The sequence below is a fragment of the Onychostruthus taczanowskii genome, unplaced genomic scaffold (genome assembly GCF_017590055.1).
Source record: "Onychostruthus taczanowskii isolate IOZ18803 unplaced genomic scaffold, ASM1759005v1 scaffold51, whole genome shotgun sequence".
Classification (NCBI taxonomy): domain Eukaryota; kingdom Metazoa; phylum Chordata; class Aves; order Passeriformes; family Passeridae; genus Onychostruthus; species Onychostruthus taczanowskii.
Genome location: NW_024502680.1, coordinates 4,403,970 through 4,415,366, shown reverse-complemented (window position 1 = coordinate 4,415,366; position 11,397 = coordinate 4,403,970). Strand labels below are relative to the sequence as shown.

The window sequence follows — 11,397 nt, the reverse complement described above, 5'->3', positions numbered from 1 at the left end:
GACTAAGATTAGGATTCTTTGGGAAATTTTACAACTCCAAAAGCTTCCAGGGTTTTGGCTTTCTCAACCCAGGCAGGTGTGAGGGCTGTGGGTGAGATGGGCCTTCATCCCAAATTGAGGGGCCTCAACAAACTGCTGCCTGACATAACTAAGAGGAGTGGCTGGAGGAGCAGCTGGAAGAGCTCTCCTCCTACACCCCAAAATGAATCACTGCTGTGAAAAACGGAGCAAGTGTGCTGTCACTAGAAAGCACGAGGGAGCTCACACTTGGCCAAGGGGATCTTCAGTCAGGAGAGAATTGAAAGCTGAGACCTCACTTGCCAAAATTAAAAGAATGTAAAAGCTGACTCAGCTCTCCCAGGACAGGAAAGAGTGTGCAGGGGTCTGGCACAGGCCTTGCCTCAACAACAACATAACAATACAGAAAGTCTCCCACTTGGGAGGGACAGGGCCCCTGGGAACCTCTCCTCCACTTCCAGCCTGCCACCAGCTCATCCTGAGCAGGACATGGCCTGTGCCTGGCCCTGGGCATGGCCCCCTCTCCAGTGAGGGCTACATGAGGCCAATCAAGTGCCTGGATTGTGAGGTTCCTGCTGGCCCATTCCTCCAGCCCACCCCAGACCTTCAGCAGGGAACCATACTGGTCTTCCCAGTTTGGGATCCTCTGGGAACTTGACAGGAAGGCACTTCACAGCCAGCTTTAGATCATGCATGAAGACATGAAATGGGACAGATCCCAAAACAGTCCCCTCAGCAGCCTCCTGGCAGAGCACATCCTACTGGCCACAGCCCTCTACTCCCACTGATCCTGACCTGCCTGGCTGCCCATCATCCAGACTGTGACATCTGCATTTGTATGGAGAACATTGTGGGACTCTGTGCCCAAAGCCTTGCTGAGGCACAGGGAATCCACCACTCTTCCCTTGCCCACACATCCATCCATTTCATCCTGAGAGGAGAGCAGGTTGGGCAGGCATAACTTAGCCTCAGCAGTCCATGCTGACTTCTTCCAGCCACTTTCTTTTTCTAGAACTGTGCTCCAAACAAAGAACATTCATTCCATGGTTTTCCCAACATGAAGGTGACTATCCTGTTGCCCTCTGGGATGGCCTTTTGGCTGTTACTGAAACTGGGTGGGACCCTTGGGTTCTCCAGTCACCAAGGACCTTCCCTGATCACCATCACCTTGCAAAGATGCTGAGAGCAGCTTTGTAAGGACACCTCAGAAAGTGGAATCTCCTCTTGCTGCCCCAGCATCCCATTCACATCACAGCTCCAGGTGAGCCGTGGCTTTCCAGGCACCATCATGAGGGAATGTTGAGTATCCCCATCAGCTCCATACAATTAAGAATCCCTCCTTTTTAGCCATGCCCTGGGCAGAGCCAGGTGCCTGGGTTCCTCCCTACGTGTTCTCCCACAGCTGCACCCCACAGCCCACACCAGATGGAGCAGCAGCATTGGCTGTGGAGCTGGGGAAGGACACACATCCCTCTCCAAGCCCAGCCCCAGGGAGAAGGGAGCTCACAGGGGCACTGGCTCACCCTGCCGGCGGGGAGACTCCGGAATGCAGCTGGGGAACAGTGCAGGGATGTATTTATAGGTCACTGCTGTCCCCCAGGGTGCAGCTTACGGGCAGAAGAAGGGTTGAAATAGGCTGAGGGATTCCCCAGTTGGGGCCTGCTTTGGTTTTGGCTATTTCAGTCTAAAATTGGGGCAGAAAGCGGTCATTTCCGAGCCAGATCTGACAGATGGGTTTCCAGAGCCTGTACTGCTCTCAGCCCCAGTGGAGCTGCTGGCTGGTCTAGCAGAGTCTGACCCATCCATCTTCCAGCCTTGCACAGCTGCCAGCCACAGCAGGCTCCCCCATGAGCCCAGTCCCACACCCGTGCCTGGGAAGGGTTTGCCCTGCTGCCAGCCTTGGCTCCCCTGCCTGCGCCATCCCCGGCATCCTCCCAGCTTCAGGCCAGTCCTGGGCATCTCCCTCCATCACCTCACAGGACAACTCCCCTGGGCTTGAGCCCCGGCACACCCCACATCACCGACTGAGCCCCCCACACCCAGACAGGACAAACCCCCAGAATTCCCACTCAGACACTGCTGCACACTTCCCTGTGCCCTGTTCCCATTAAACATGTTTCACTAGAAAAATCCCAACAGTGCCACAGGAATAAAGCCACTCCAGTTCTCAGAAGGGCTTCTGAGTTAGCACAAACCACCACCACTTCTCCTTTCCCCTCAGTGACCCCCGAGGAGCAGAGCAGCACTTCCCCAGGTAGTGCTTGCTGCTCTGGGAGAGGCAGAGCTGCTGTGAGCAGAGCTGGGTGGAGGAAACCCCCGGGCACTGCCCGCGGGAGCAGGGCTTGCACAACAAGGAGGAAGGATTTCTCTTGTTTCCTTTGTATGTTTAATCCAGCAGTCACTGGAGAAACATAAATCCATGATAAAATATCACCGAGGGATGTAATTTACTCTCCTGCTTTTCAATCGATATTTCCCGTTGTTGCAACCTGGGCTGTTTCTAATGCACTTTTCTAACCCAGACTGTGACTTGGTGAAGAAACAACACCCCAAAATGTGTCTTTCAGCCCTGCTGACAACGCCTGTCTTTATCAGTACACGCACATGGTGCATGATCAGGGCTGCCTGCAAGTTTGGCAGTGCTGGCAAGAGCACTGCAGAGACCCTTCTGCACAGCGCCCAGGTGACGTTTGCTCCAGCCTGGGGCACTTTGGAGGCTGGTTGCAGATCTGGAAGACATTTTGAAATGGCTACAGGTGGGAATAAATAAAAGGAACAGCTGGAAGGTGGGTAGGGAAAGCAGTGGTGGAGAAAACTGTCACAGAATCCCAGAATGGTCTGGGTTGGAAGGGACCTTAAAAACCCATCTGGTTACAACACCTTCCTCTAGATCAGATTGCTCCAAGTCCACTCCAACCTGGCCTTGATCACTTCCACAGATGGGGCATCCACAGATTTTCTGGGCAACCTGTCCTTTCAGCCAAGGAATGTTTGATGTCCTGTCCACTCAGCTCTCACCAACACTAGCTGAAGGTTTCTGCTGAAGACACGTCCATTGAGGATTCCCTGTGCTCCATCACCAGACACCGCCCTCACCCTTTGGGTACCATTAGGGCAGGAATGGCAGCTCTCCCAGCACCTCCTGTCCTGCATCCATCAGGTTTCCGTCTTGACCACCTCAGAGGGGTTATCACCCGTACTCCTGACCACCTCCTGTTATTGACTATTCCCGAGCCCTTCCTCTTCCTCAGCCATTAGTAAGGGCTGGACACCCCACACCGGGTTTTCACCATTTTCAGCAGCTTCTCCTTGACCATGAGGAAGACAACAACGAAGGCCACCAGGAGCGTCAGGCAGGTGGGCAGAGCCAGCACCAGGTAGAGCAGCGCCAGGTCGGCCGTCTGCCACCGGCAGCTCTGCAGGACGGGCTGGGGCAGCGCGCCGGGGCTGAGCGCGCGGGAGCCGTGGCTGCAGGTCACCTCCCGCCCGTCGGGGACGCGCAGCCCCTCGGCCTGCTGCAGGGCGTCCCACCAGCCCAGCGTGCAGCAGTTGTAGGGGTTTCGGCTGAGGTAGAGCTCCCGCAGGCTGCTCCCCAGCGGCACCTGCGCCACGTCCCGCGGCAGCTCCCGCAGGCAGTTGTCCCGCAGGTCCAGGCTGCGCAGCCTCAGCCTGCCCAGCGAGGTGGGGAACGCAGCCAAGCAATTCCCGGAGAGGTCCAAGCGCACGAGGCTGCTCAGGGCAGAGAAGTCCACGGCGGTGGAAGAGAGGCTGGTGTTCCTCAGAGACAGCACCTGCAGGGTCAGGACAAGGTCCTGCAGCCACCCCGGGTCCCCGGACAGCACCTGGCGGTTGTCAGAGAGGTCCAGGTGAATCAGCGATGTCCCCTGGAAGGGACGGCCACCCATCCCCTGCAGACCACAGCCAGCCAAGGAGAGGTGGATCAAGGTCTCCACACCCCTGATGTCCACGCAGGCGAGACTCTCAGCCTCATCTGGCTGGGGACAGAGGTCAACCCGGTTGTAGCTGAGGTCCAGAGTAGTGATCTTCCTGGTGCGGGTGAAAATCCCGGGAGGAAGAGCCTGCAGCCTGTTGGTGCTGAGGTTGAAGAACTGCAGGCTGGGCAGGATGTCCCCAACACCCACCTTCACCCCCAGCTCCACCAGCTGGTTCTGGCTAAGGTCCAGCTCTGTCAGCATGTCCAAGGGGTCCTCCTCCGACAGGTGAAATGCCTCCAGGCAGTTCTGGTTGAGCTTCAGGTGGGTCAGGGAGGGCATCTGGGCCAGGAAATCGTCTGGCAGGCCCCAGACCTCGTTCTGGCTCATGTCCAGGAGGCGCAGGGAGGAGAGGTTGCTGTGGCAGAGCTCGTCCCAGAGCCTGACTGTTGTGATGTTGGTGTAGTTGCCATCAATGATCAGGAACTGCATGGTGACGTTGGCCAGGAAGGTGCCGTTGGGCAGACGCTGGTAGAAGCTCATCCTGTTGTCCTGCAGCAGCAAGGTGTGCAGCTTGCTCTTCTGGGGCAGCACAGGGAAGAACAGGAGGCGGTTGTGGGACAGGTCCAGCACCTCCAGCTCAAAGAGGTCATCAATTTCCAGGGTCAGAAACCACTCAATGACATTGTTGCTGACGTTGAGCACCCTGAGCTGGGTCAGGTCAAACCCCACCAGACATGGGAGGTAGTTGTAAGCTATGTTGAGCCTCTGCAGCCTCTGCAGCCCTTCAAAAGCATTGTCAATCTCAAAGATGTAGTTCTTTTCCAGGTTCAGCTCCAGCAGCTCTGTCAGGTTTGTGAAGATGGATGAGTCCAACCTCATGATGATGTTCCTGGCCACAGACAGGGACTCCAAGGAAGAGAGGTTTGAGACTAAAACTGATACCATGTCCTCCCTGAGCTGGTTTCCAGCCAGATCCAGCATCCTCAAGGCCGGCAGAGCAGACAGAGCAGCAGCTGTCAGCGAGTAGTTGGTGAAGAGCAAGTTGTCTGTCAAGGAGAGCACCTCCAAGCCTTGGCTGCTGAGGAAGGCACCGGGCTCAATGAGCTCCAGCTGGTTCCTGGTCAAGCTGAGATGCCAGAGCTGGGGATACAGGAGCAGAGAGGCATTGCCCAGAACCTGGATAGTGTTGTCATCAAGAAACAGCTCCTCGGTATCGCCTCGAAGGTTTCCTGGGATGGAACTCAGCCATCTGCCAGTGCAGTCCATGATGCTCTGCACCTGAAGGAAGAGGAGGACATATAACACCACTGTGGGAGGCAGGAGATGAGGAGGGAGAAGTCTGGGGAGCACAGTAAGGGAGGAGGAGGTGGCACTTTGGTTGTAGCCTTGGCCCACCAGTCCACTCCAAGGCAGTAGCTGGGATGGAGAAGGTCTGGAGATGCTGAGCTGCCTGGGCTTTGCCAGGCAGGAGCAAGCACTCAGAGGGGTGAGGGTTCACAAAAGAGGACTTACAAGCTCACAGCCCCCAGGAGATGATGCCCAGGCTGCGTGCATCCTGCTTCCCCATCCCACAGCCAGGAGGAGAAGAAGCAGGGAGACACCAGGGAGTGGGGCCTCCATCTCAGTGGCGGCACTCCTGTGGAGAGGGAGGTAGAGGGGAGGAGGTCAGAAGCTGCAAACTGTTCACCCCAAAAAGCCCAGGTGACCTGGGCCACCATGAACTGCCCATGGAAGAAGGGGCACAGAGCCTTGGCACTGAGCCCACCCACCCCAGCAGAAGGCCTCGTGGGGCTCCCCCAGTTTGAGCCTGGGAGGCAGGGGGAAGGCACCATGGGTGCTGCACTGCACAGCTGCTCGTGAAGGCCATTGAGCTGCATCCTTCGAGCAGGGTGTCCCCCAGCAGGGCTCATGTGCCTCCTCTTGGAATCAAACACTTCCAGGGGACACCAACCCACCCCCCACCACGTCCCCACAGTGCCCATCCCTGCTGGGGGCCCTTCCAGGGAACAGAGGCTCTCCAGCAGGAGCTGCCCCGCTACTGACCTGGTGGGAGCGGAGCTGACGGCATTTGCATCTGGGGAAAAGCTGAAACTCAGGCAAATGAGCAGTGAGGGCTCAGCAAGTGTTTGACACACGGCACTTTCACAGCTGCCACTGCATGAAGGAGAAACGGGGTTATTTTGGGCAGCCCAGGTAGCCAGAGCCTCGCAGCACAGAGGGAGTAGAGCATGTCCTGGGCTGTCTCCTTCCTTGGGACAGCCAAAGTGTTGAGCTGGTGCATTATCAAAGCAGGATTTATTACTCTGGGGGAGATGGAGAGGTAGTCCCCTTTCCCCAGGCTGCAAGTGACACACAGCTTCTTTTGCCCTCTCAAGTTCTTGGAGTCCAGCAGTAGTTCATACCCAGGCATGGTGGCAGGACAGGGACCTTGCTGTCCTGGACCTTGGTCCTTGCTGCACCCAAAGAACACAGTTTTGGTTCTCTGCAGAAACTCCCACTTTACTTCACCCAGCTCAGCCTTTCTTGGCTTCTTCCAACACCAGAAGCACCTCCATCCTCCCAGTGCTCCCTGGAGCTGGTGGGATGGCACCTGGCCAGCCAGGAGAGGAGGCAGCAGCCCCAGCAGGAAACCCTTGCCCGCAGCCCTACACCAGAGCCCACATCCAAGAGCTCTGGGAGCTCCCGGGTGCTCCCCACGCTTCACACCAACCCCAGCACAAGCCCACGCAGCCACAGCTCTTCGAGCACGGGTGTTAGTGACACACGGCCACCACAGGTCCCCAGACTGGCACAGGGAACCCCCGTGGTGTTTCCCCCAGCACAGGTATCGGGGGCAGTACTCACCGCGTGGAACAGCGCCCGGCCTTCGGCACGGTCCATCCTGCGGCCCCTCAGCTGCGCTCAGGGGGGTCCCGGGGACAGGGGTAGGGGTGACCCACGGGGTCCGTGTGCCACCCACGGGGTCCGTGTGCCACCCTCCAGGCCGTGTGCCACCCGCCCCGTGGCTGAGCACCAATTTAGCCTTTGCGGAAGGAGCCAGCGGAAACTGCAGTCACATGGAGGCAGCGAGCGCGGCCCTGCTCTCCTCGCTGAGCGCGGCGCTCCCAGCCCGGGTCATGCACTCACCCACGGCAAGGAGGAACCACGGGGCCCAGCAGGCAGCGAGGGGTACAGGGTGTCACACAGCTCCTGGGGACAAGCCAGCACTGGGGACAAGCCTTGCACGGTGACTCCTCTGCGCAGCTCCAGCAGCAGAACCGCCGCTCGGGGTCTCAGCCCACAGAGATGGTGACCGGGGGTGGTTCTGCCCTGCACAGCCACGCCATCACTCCTGCAGGGTGGAGAAATGCCACCCCTGCATGGCACCTATTCCCCTTGTGTCCCTCCAGATCCCTCTTGCCTCCAGTGCCCAGCTCAGGGGTTTGACAGGAGCCAAGGGATGCATGTCCTATGGGGGAAGAAGGTGCTGTTATTTCCTGTTGCATCCCAAGGCAAGGCTGGACATGTCCCAGGTGTTGAGTCTCCAGTAACTTTGGGAAGCCTGTGTCTGTCCCTCACCTTGTCCAAGTGAGATTGAGGACACTCTTATCCCCCTGCTCCCAGACCTTCGGGTGTCCTGGGGCTGCTCAAGATTTCAGCAAACCCAGCACCCAGGGCCCAAGTCAGAACCACCTGGATGCAGGGACCTCCTGAGTGCTAGTCCCTGTGTGAAAGTCAGCTGAAATGGCTCTTCCTGCAGCTGCCAGGAAACAAAGATCCACATTTCCAAGGCAATATGCACCTCCTCAGCCCCATCTACCTCTGCTCTCCACCTCCCCACACCATGTCTCCCCCTTCCCATGGTCCTCACACACCCTCAAGTCCCCAGCAAACCCAGCCTCTGAGGAGGAAAACATTGCCCAGATCTGCCTAGCTGGGAAAGGGTTCAAAACTATGGAGAAAGGATCCATTCAGCCCTGCAGCAGGACCTGTCTGGGATCAGCAGGTCCATGCTCCACATGCCATGTGTTCCGTGGTGCCAATGGGATATTTGCAGGCTCGGGAGATGAACTGCCAGACCACGTGACCCCCAAAATCCTGAAACCAGCAAAAATGATCAGGGAGATAATTTTCTTGCTTTCCCCCTAAATTTCATTTCTTCTCTGGGAGGAGTCTGACCTGTCCCTTGTCACTCACAAAAAAGCCCTGTGGTTTCATTTCCTCCATTTTCAAGGAAGTTTGATGTATAAAAATCAAGAAGGAGAAGAGAGAAGCGAACAGGAGTTGGCAGAAGCTCACAGAAGGGCAAAATTCCCATGGCATTGCTCAAGGGCACACAAAAGGCTGAGATCAGCTGATGACCACAAACTCCTCATCCCAAACCCTGCCACGAGCCCACACTCAACCCCCTCACCTGGTGCTTGGAGACACGGGAGCTGGCAGAGCTGTGGCACTTGGGCATCCTCAGCCGTGACCACACTCCACCCTCTGGATCAGCAGGCTCTGGGAGAGATGAGATTCCTTCTGATGAGATTCCTTTTGGTGGTGCCCTGGGGGTCAAACCAGCTTCCTCCTGCAGCCCAGCAGGAACTGGGAGAGAAAACAACCTCCTTCATCCCCATCCCCAAAGCCAGAGCAGTGTAACCCCCGTCCCCAGCAGCACCACGGGCTGGCAGAGCCCCTCAGGGCCCATCCAGGTTTTCCCCCACCCTGCTGTTCCTGGAAAGCAGCCCCACTTCAGGGCTGACCCCACGGCTCTGTGCTGGGGCATCTGCAGTGCTGCTGCTCTTCACACTTTCCCCACATCCTGCAGCCGGATGGCTCTGAAAAGGTCCTGAAGCTGCTGCTTGGTCCCCTCCTTTTCCTCCCCTCACACCCCCACCCAGTCCTCTCAGTAAGGATTTGATGTGTGCTTTGAGAGGGGGTAATTTATTTTTTAATACCAGCAGAGTGAAGGGATGGGGATTGAGCTGCCAGGAGCTGCTCCTCTGATCAGCCCTTCAGGAAGCTCCAGTGCAGCTCAATGGCCCGGGGGGGTTGAACTGAAGGAGATTCAGCTGCTTGGAGCCATGTCCAAACGTGCAGCTGCAATTCCTGCAGCTGTAGGAGACAACTGGGAATCCCCTTATGGTTTTACACCCAGTGAGCTTCTTCCATTCCTCCCACCTCCTCCTCCTCCTCCAAACAATCTTTTTCCCTTAACAGCCTTCAAACTGTCAAACACAACCCAAGAGCAAAGCTGTGATAAGAGGGCAGGCTCCTGGTTTCTCCTGGAATGCACCCAGCACAGGACCCTTGGGAAAAGGAAACTGCAACAGGAAACAGCAATCCCATCACTGAACATGTGTTTTCCTGCAGGAAATGTGATTTATTCCCAAATGGAAGCACCAAAGGGTCACTCAAGGTTCACACAGCAGCAGGACCTGTTGAGTGGGGGAAAAGGGAAACGGAAATATTTCTCCATGGGCATCTCACTGGGATGGAGAACTGGCAAGAATTTTAAAAATGGTTCTGCAAGGGATGATGGTGCAAAGCATTGTTAATTTAATTTATTTTATTTAATCACCTGCTCGGGATAAAACAAGCCTGAGGTCTCCTGTATCTTAGGAGCTGCCAGCAGCAGTAGTTGCCTTTAATTTAAGAGGAACCATGAACACAAAAAATAAAAAAGAATTTGTTCCATGGGCAAAAAGGAAAAGCTGAAATGGACAGCTCAATGCCTGAAGTTTAACCTTGAGCTCTGGAATTTCATCTGGCTGAATTTCCCAATGGGAATTTCACTCCAGGGGTAGCCAGGGATGTGTCCCATCCCAGGATGGTGCACTGCTGTACAGGAGTGTGGGCTCAGAGAGCCCCAGAGCTGCAGCAGGGCTGGAGCTCTGCAGGGAGCACAGCTCCCCTGGGGCAGTTCCTGCAGGGGAAACCAAGGGACAAAAACCAAGGATTTATAACCAGCCTCAAAACCAACTTCTCCTCCAAGCTGTGCTCGAACCACCCCTCTGCTGCTTTACCTGGGTCCAAGGAAAGGCACGTGCCAGCTCCTGCATCTGTCAGTAAAGCTCCAGGCTCTGGTTTTGCAGTGAATTGTGTGTCTGGGAGCCCCTGGAGCCCCAGCATCCTCCTCTGGCAGGACTCCATTCCACCCCCTGCCATGGCAGGGACACCTCCCACTAGCCCAGGTTGCTCCAAGCCCTAGCCAATCTGGCCTTGGACATTCCAGGGATCCAGAGGCAGCCACAGCTTCTCTGGGCACCCTGTGCCAGGGCCTCAGCACCCCTACAGCCAGGAATTTCTTCAACATATTTCCAGCTGTCAGAAATCTCCTAGCTCTTGCCAGGTTTTCTGATGGAAAGCAGGGCTCAAGGAAGACTTCTTTGAGTCAGGATTAGTTCTGGGTTGTTCTGAGCAGAGCCCTGGGCTTGCTCGCCCACCCTTGCAGCATCACGCTGGCTGCCAACACCAGAGGAGTTGGGGCTGTGGGAGATCAGGCAGGAGGGGGGAGACAAAAATCCCCCAGACTGACAACCTGCAACAAGCCTACAGGGATCCAGGTGAACAATTGGGAAAATTATGTCTTTGGGCTTGGAAGATATTTGATCAAGGATCTAAACACCAATCAGGAGCCCCACAACAAGAACTTCATAGAGGATCCCACCTGTGACCCCCCAGTCCCCAAAAGGTGCCAATTTCCTCTATGGGACTCAGAAGAAAGGCAGGAACAGGATTTAGTGGGAGGCAAACCCACATTCCTGAGAGCACAGAGTGGGAAGGGAAGAGGGATTTTTGACTAAACACTGGTATGGATGCTAGTGAGAGCTGCCTGCTAAGGGAGTGGACCTCTATCTTCTGAAGCCTCAGAGGGCTGGGGAAGGCACCAGAACTCACCCAGCCTTTGCAGTTAGCACCAACATCTTCATGTTGTTTTCTTTATTACGTGTTTATTAACAGTTTGGTTTCTCAAGTAAGGGTGATGCTTTTCATTTCCTCAACAACTGCTCTCCTTGCCAGGAGCATTTGCTGCACGTGTAAAGCCATGGCAAGGACATTCAGATGTTCACACACAAGAACAGGTTTTAAAGTCCACTGTTAGCAGCTCTGGCCTGGCACTACAGTGCTTAACACATCCTTCTTCCAGTGAGCAAGGTGCTCTTGTCCTCTGCCTCACCCTGATCCCAGCAAGCAGCAGCAGCCCTGAATTCAGCAGAAGAGGGCTCTGTCCTGAGGAGGCTCGGCCAGTGGCTCGGCCACAGCCCCTGTCAGAGCCCGTGCTGGGGTGGGGTTCTGCCCAGTTCCCTTCCCGCAGGCAGCTCCAGCCCAGGCAGCTCCATCCGTGGTCAGCGCTCTTCCTGCTCGGCCTGTAAATGAGGAGGAAGCGGCTGGAGAGGGAAAGCTGCACAAGGGATCTCATTTCCCCCTGGCCCTCCCTGCGGCCGCGCTCCGGCACCGCTCGCAGCCGGCACGCTCC

General features: G+C 56.3%; 1 protein-coding gene across 1 annotated transcript; it reads right to left on the bottom strand.

The window, feature by feature from the left end:
- Positions 1-3,174: 3,174 nt before the first annotated feature.
- On the bottom strand, positions 3,175-6,919 carry NRROS (negative regulator of reactive oxygen species). The gene is made up of 4 exons (XM_041416315.1): positions 6,798-6,919; positions 5,997-6,107; positions 5,466-5,589; positions 3,175-5,231 (listed from the first exon to the last, which is right to left on the bottom strand). Exons 3-4 carry the CDS (start codon positions 5,571-5,573, stop codon positions 3,273-3,275), a joined length of 2,067 nt encoding a protein of 688 aa, XP_041272249.1. The 5' UTR covers positions 5,574-5,589; positions 5,997-6,107; positions 6,798-6,919; the 3' UTR covers positions 3,175-3,272.
- Between the last annotated feature and the right edge of the window lie 4,478 nt (positions 6,920-11,397).

Excerpts from the sequence above, each read along its gene's own strand:
- NRROS (XM_041416315.1), bottom strand. The coding sequence starts at position 5,573 with ATGGAGGCCCCACTCCCTGGTGTCTCCCTGCTTCTTCTCCTCCTGGCT. Across the intron at positions 5,232-5,465 it reads CTCCTGGGGGCTGTGAGCTT|GTGCAGAGCATCATGGACTG; the intron begins GTAAGTCCTCTT and ends CTCTTCCTTCAG.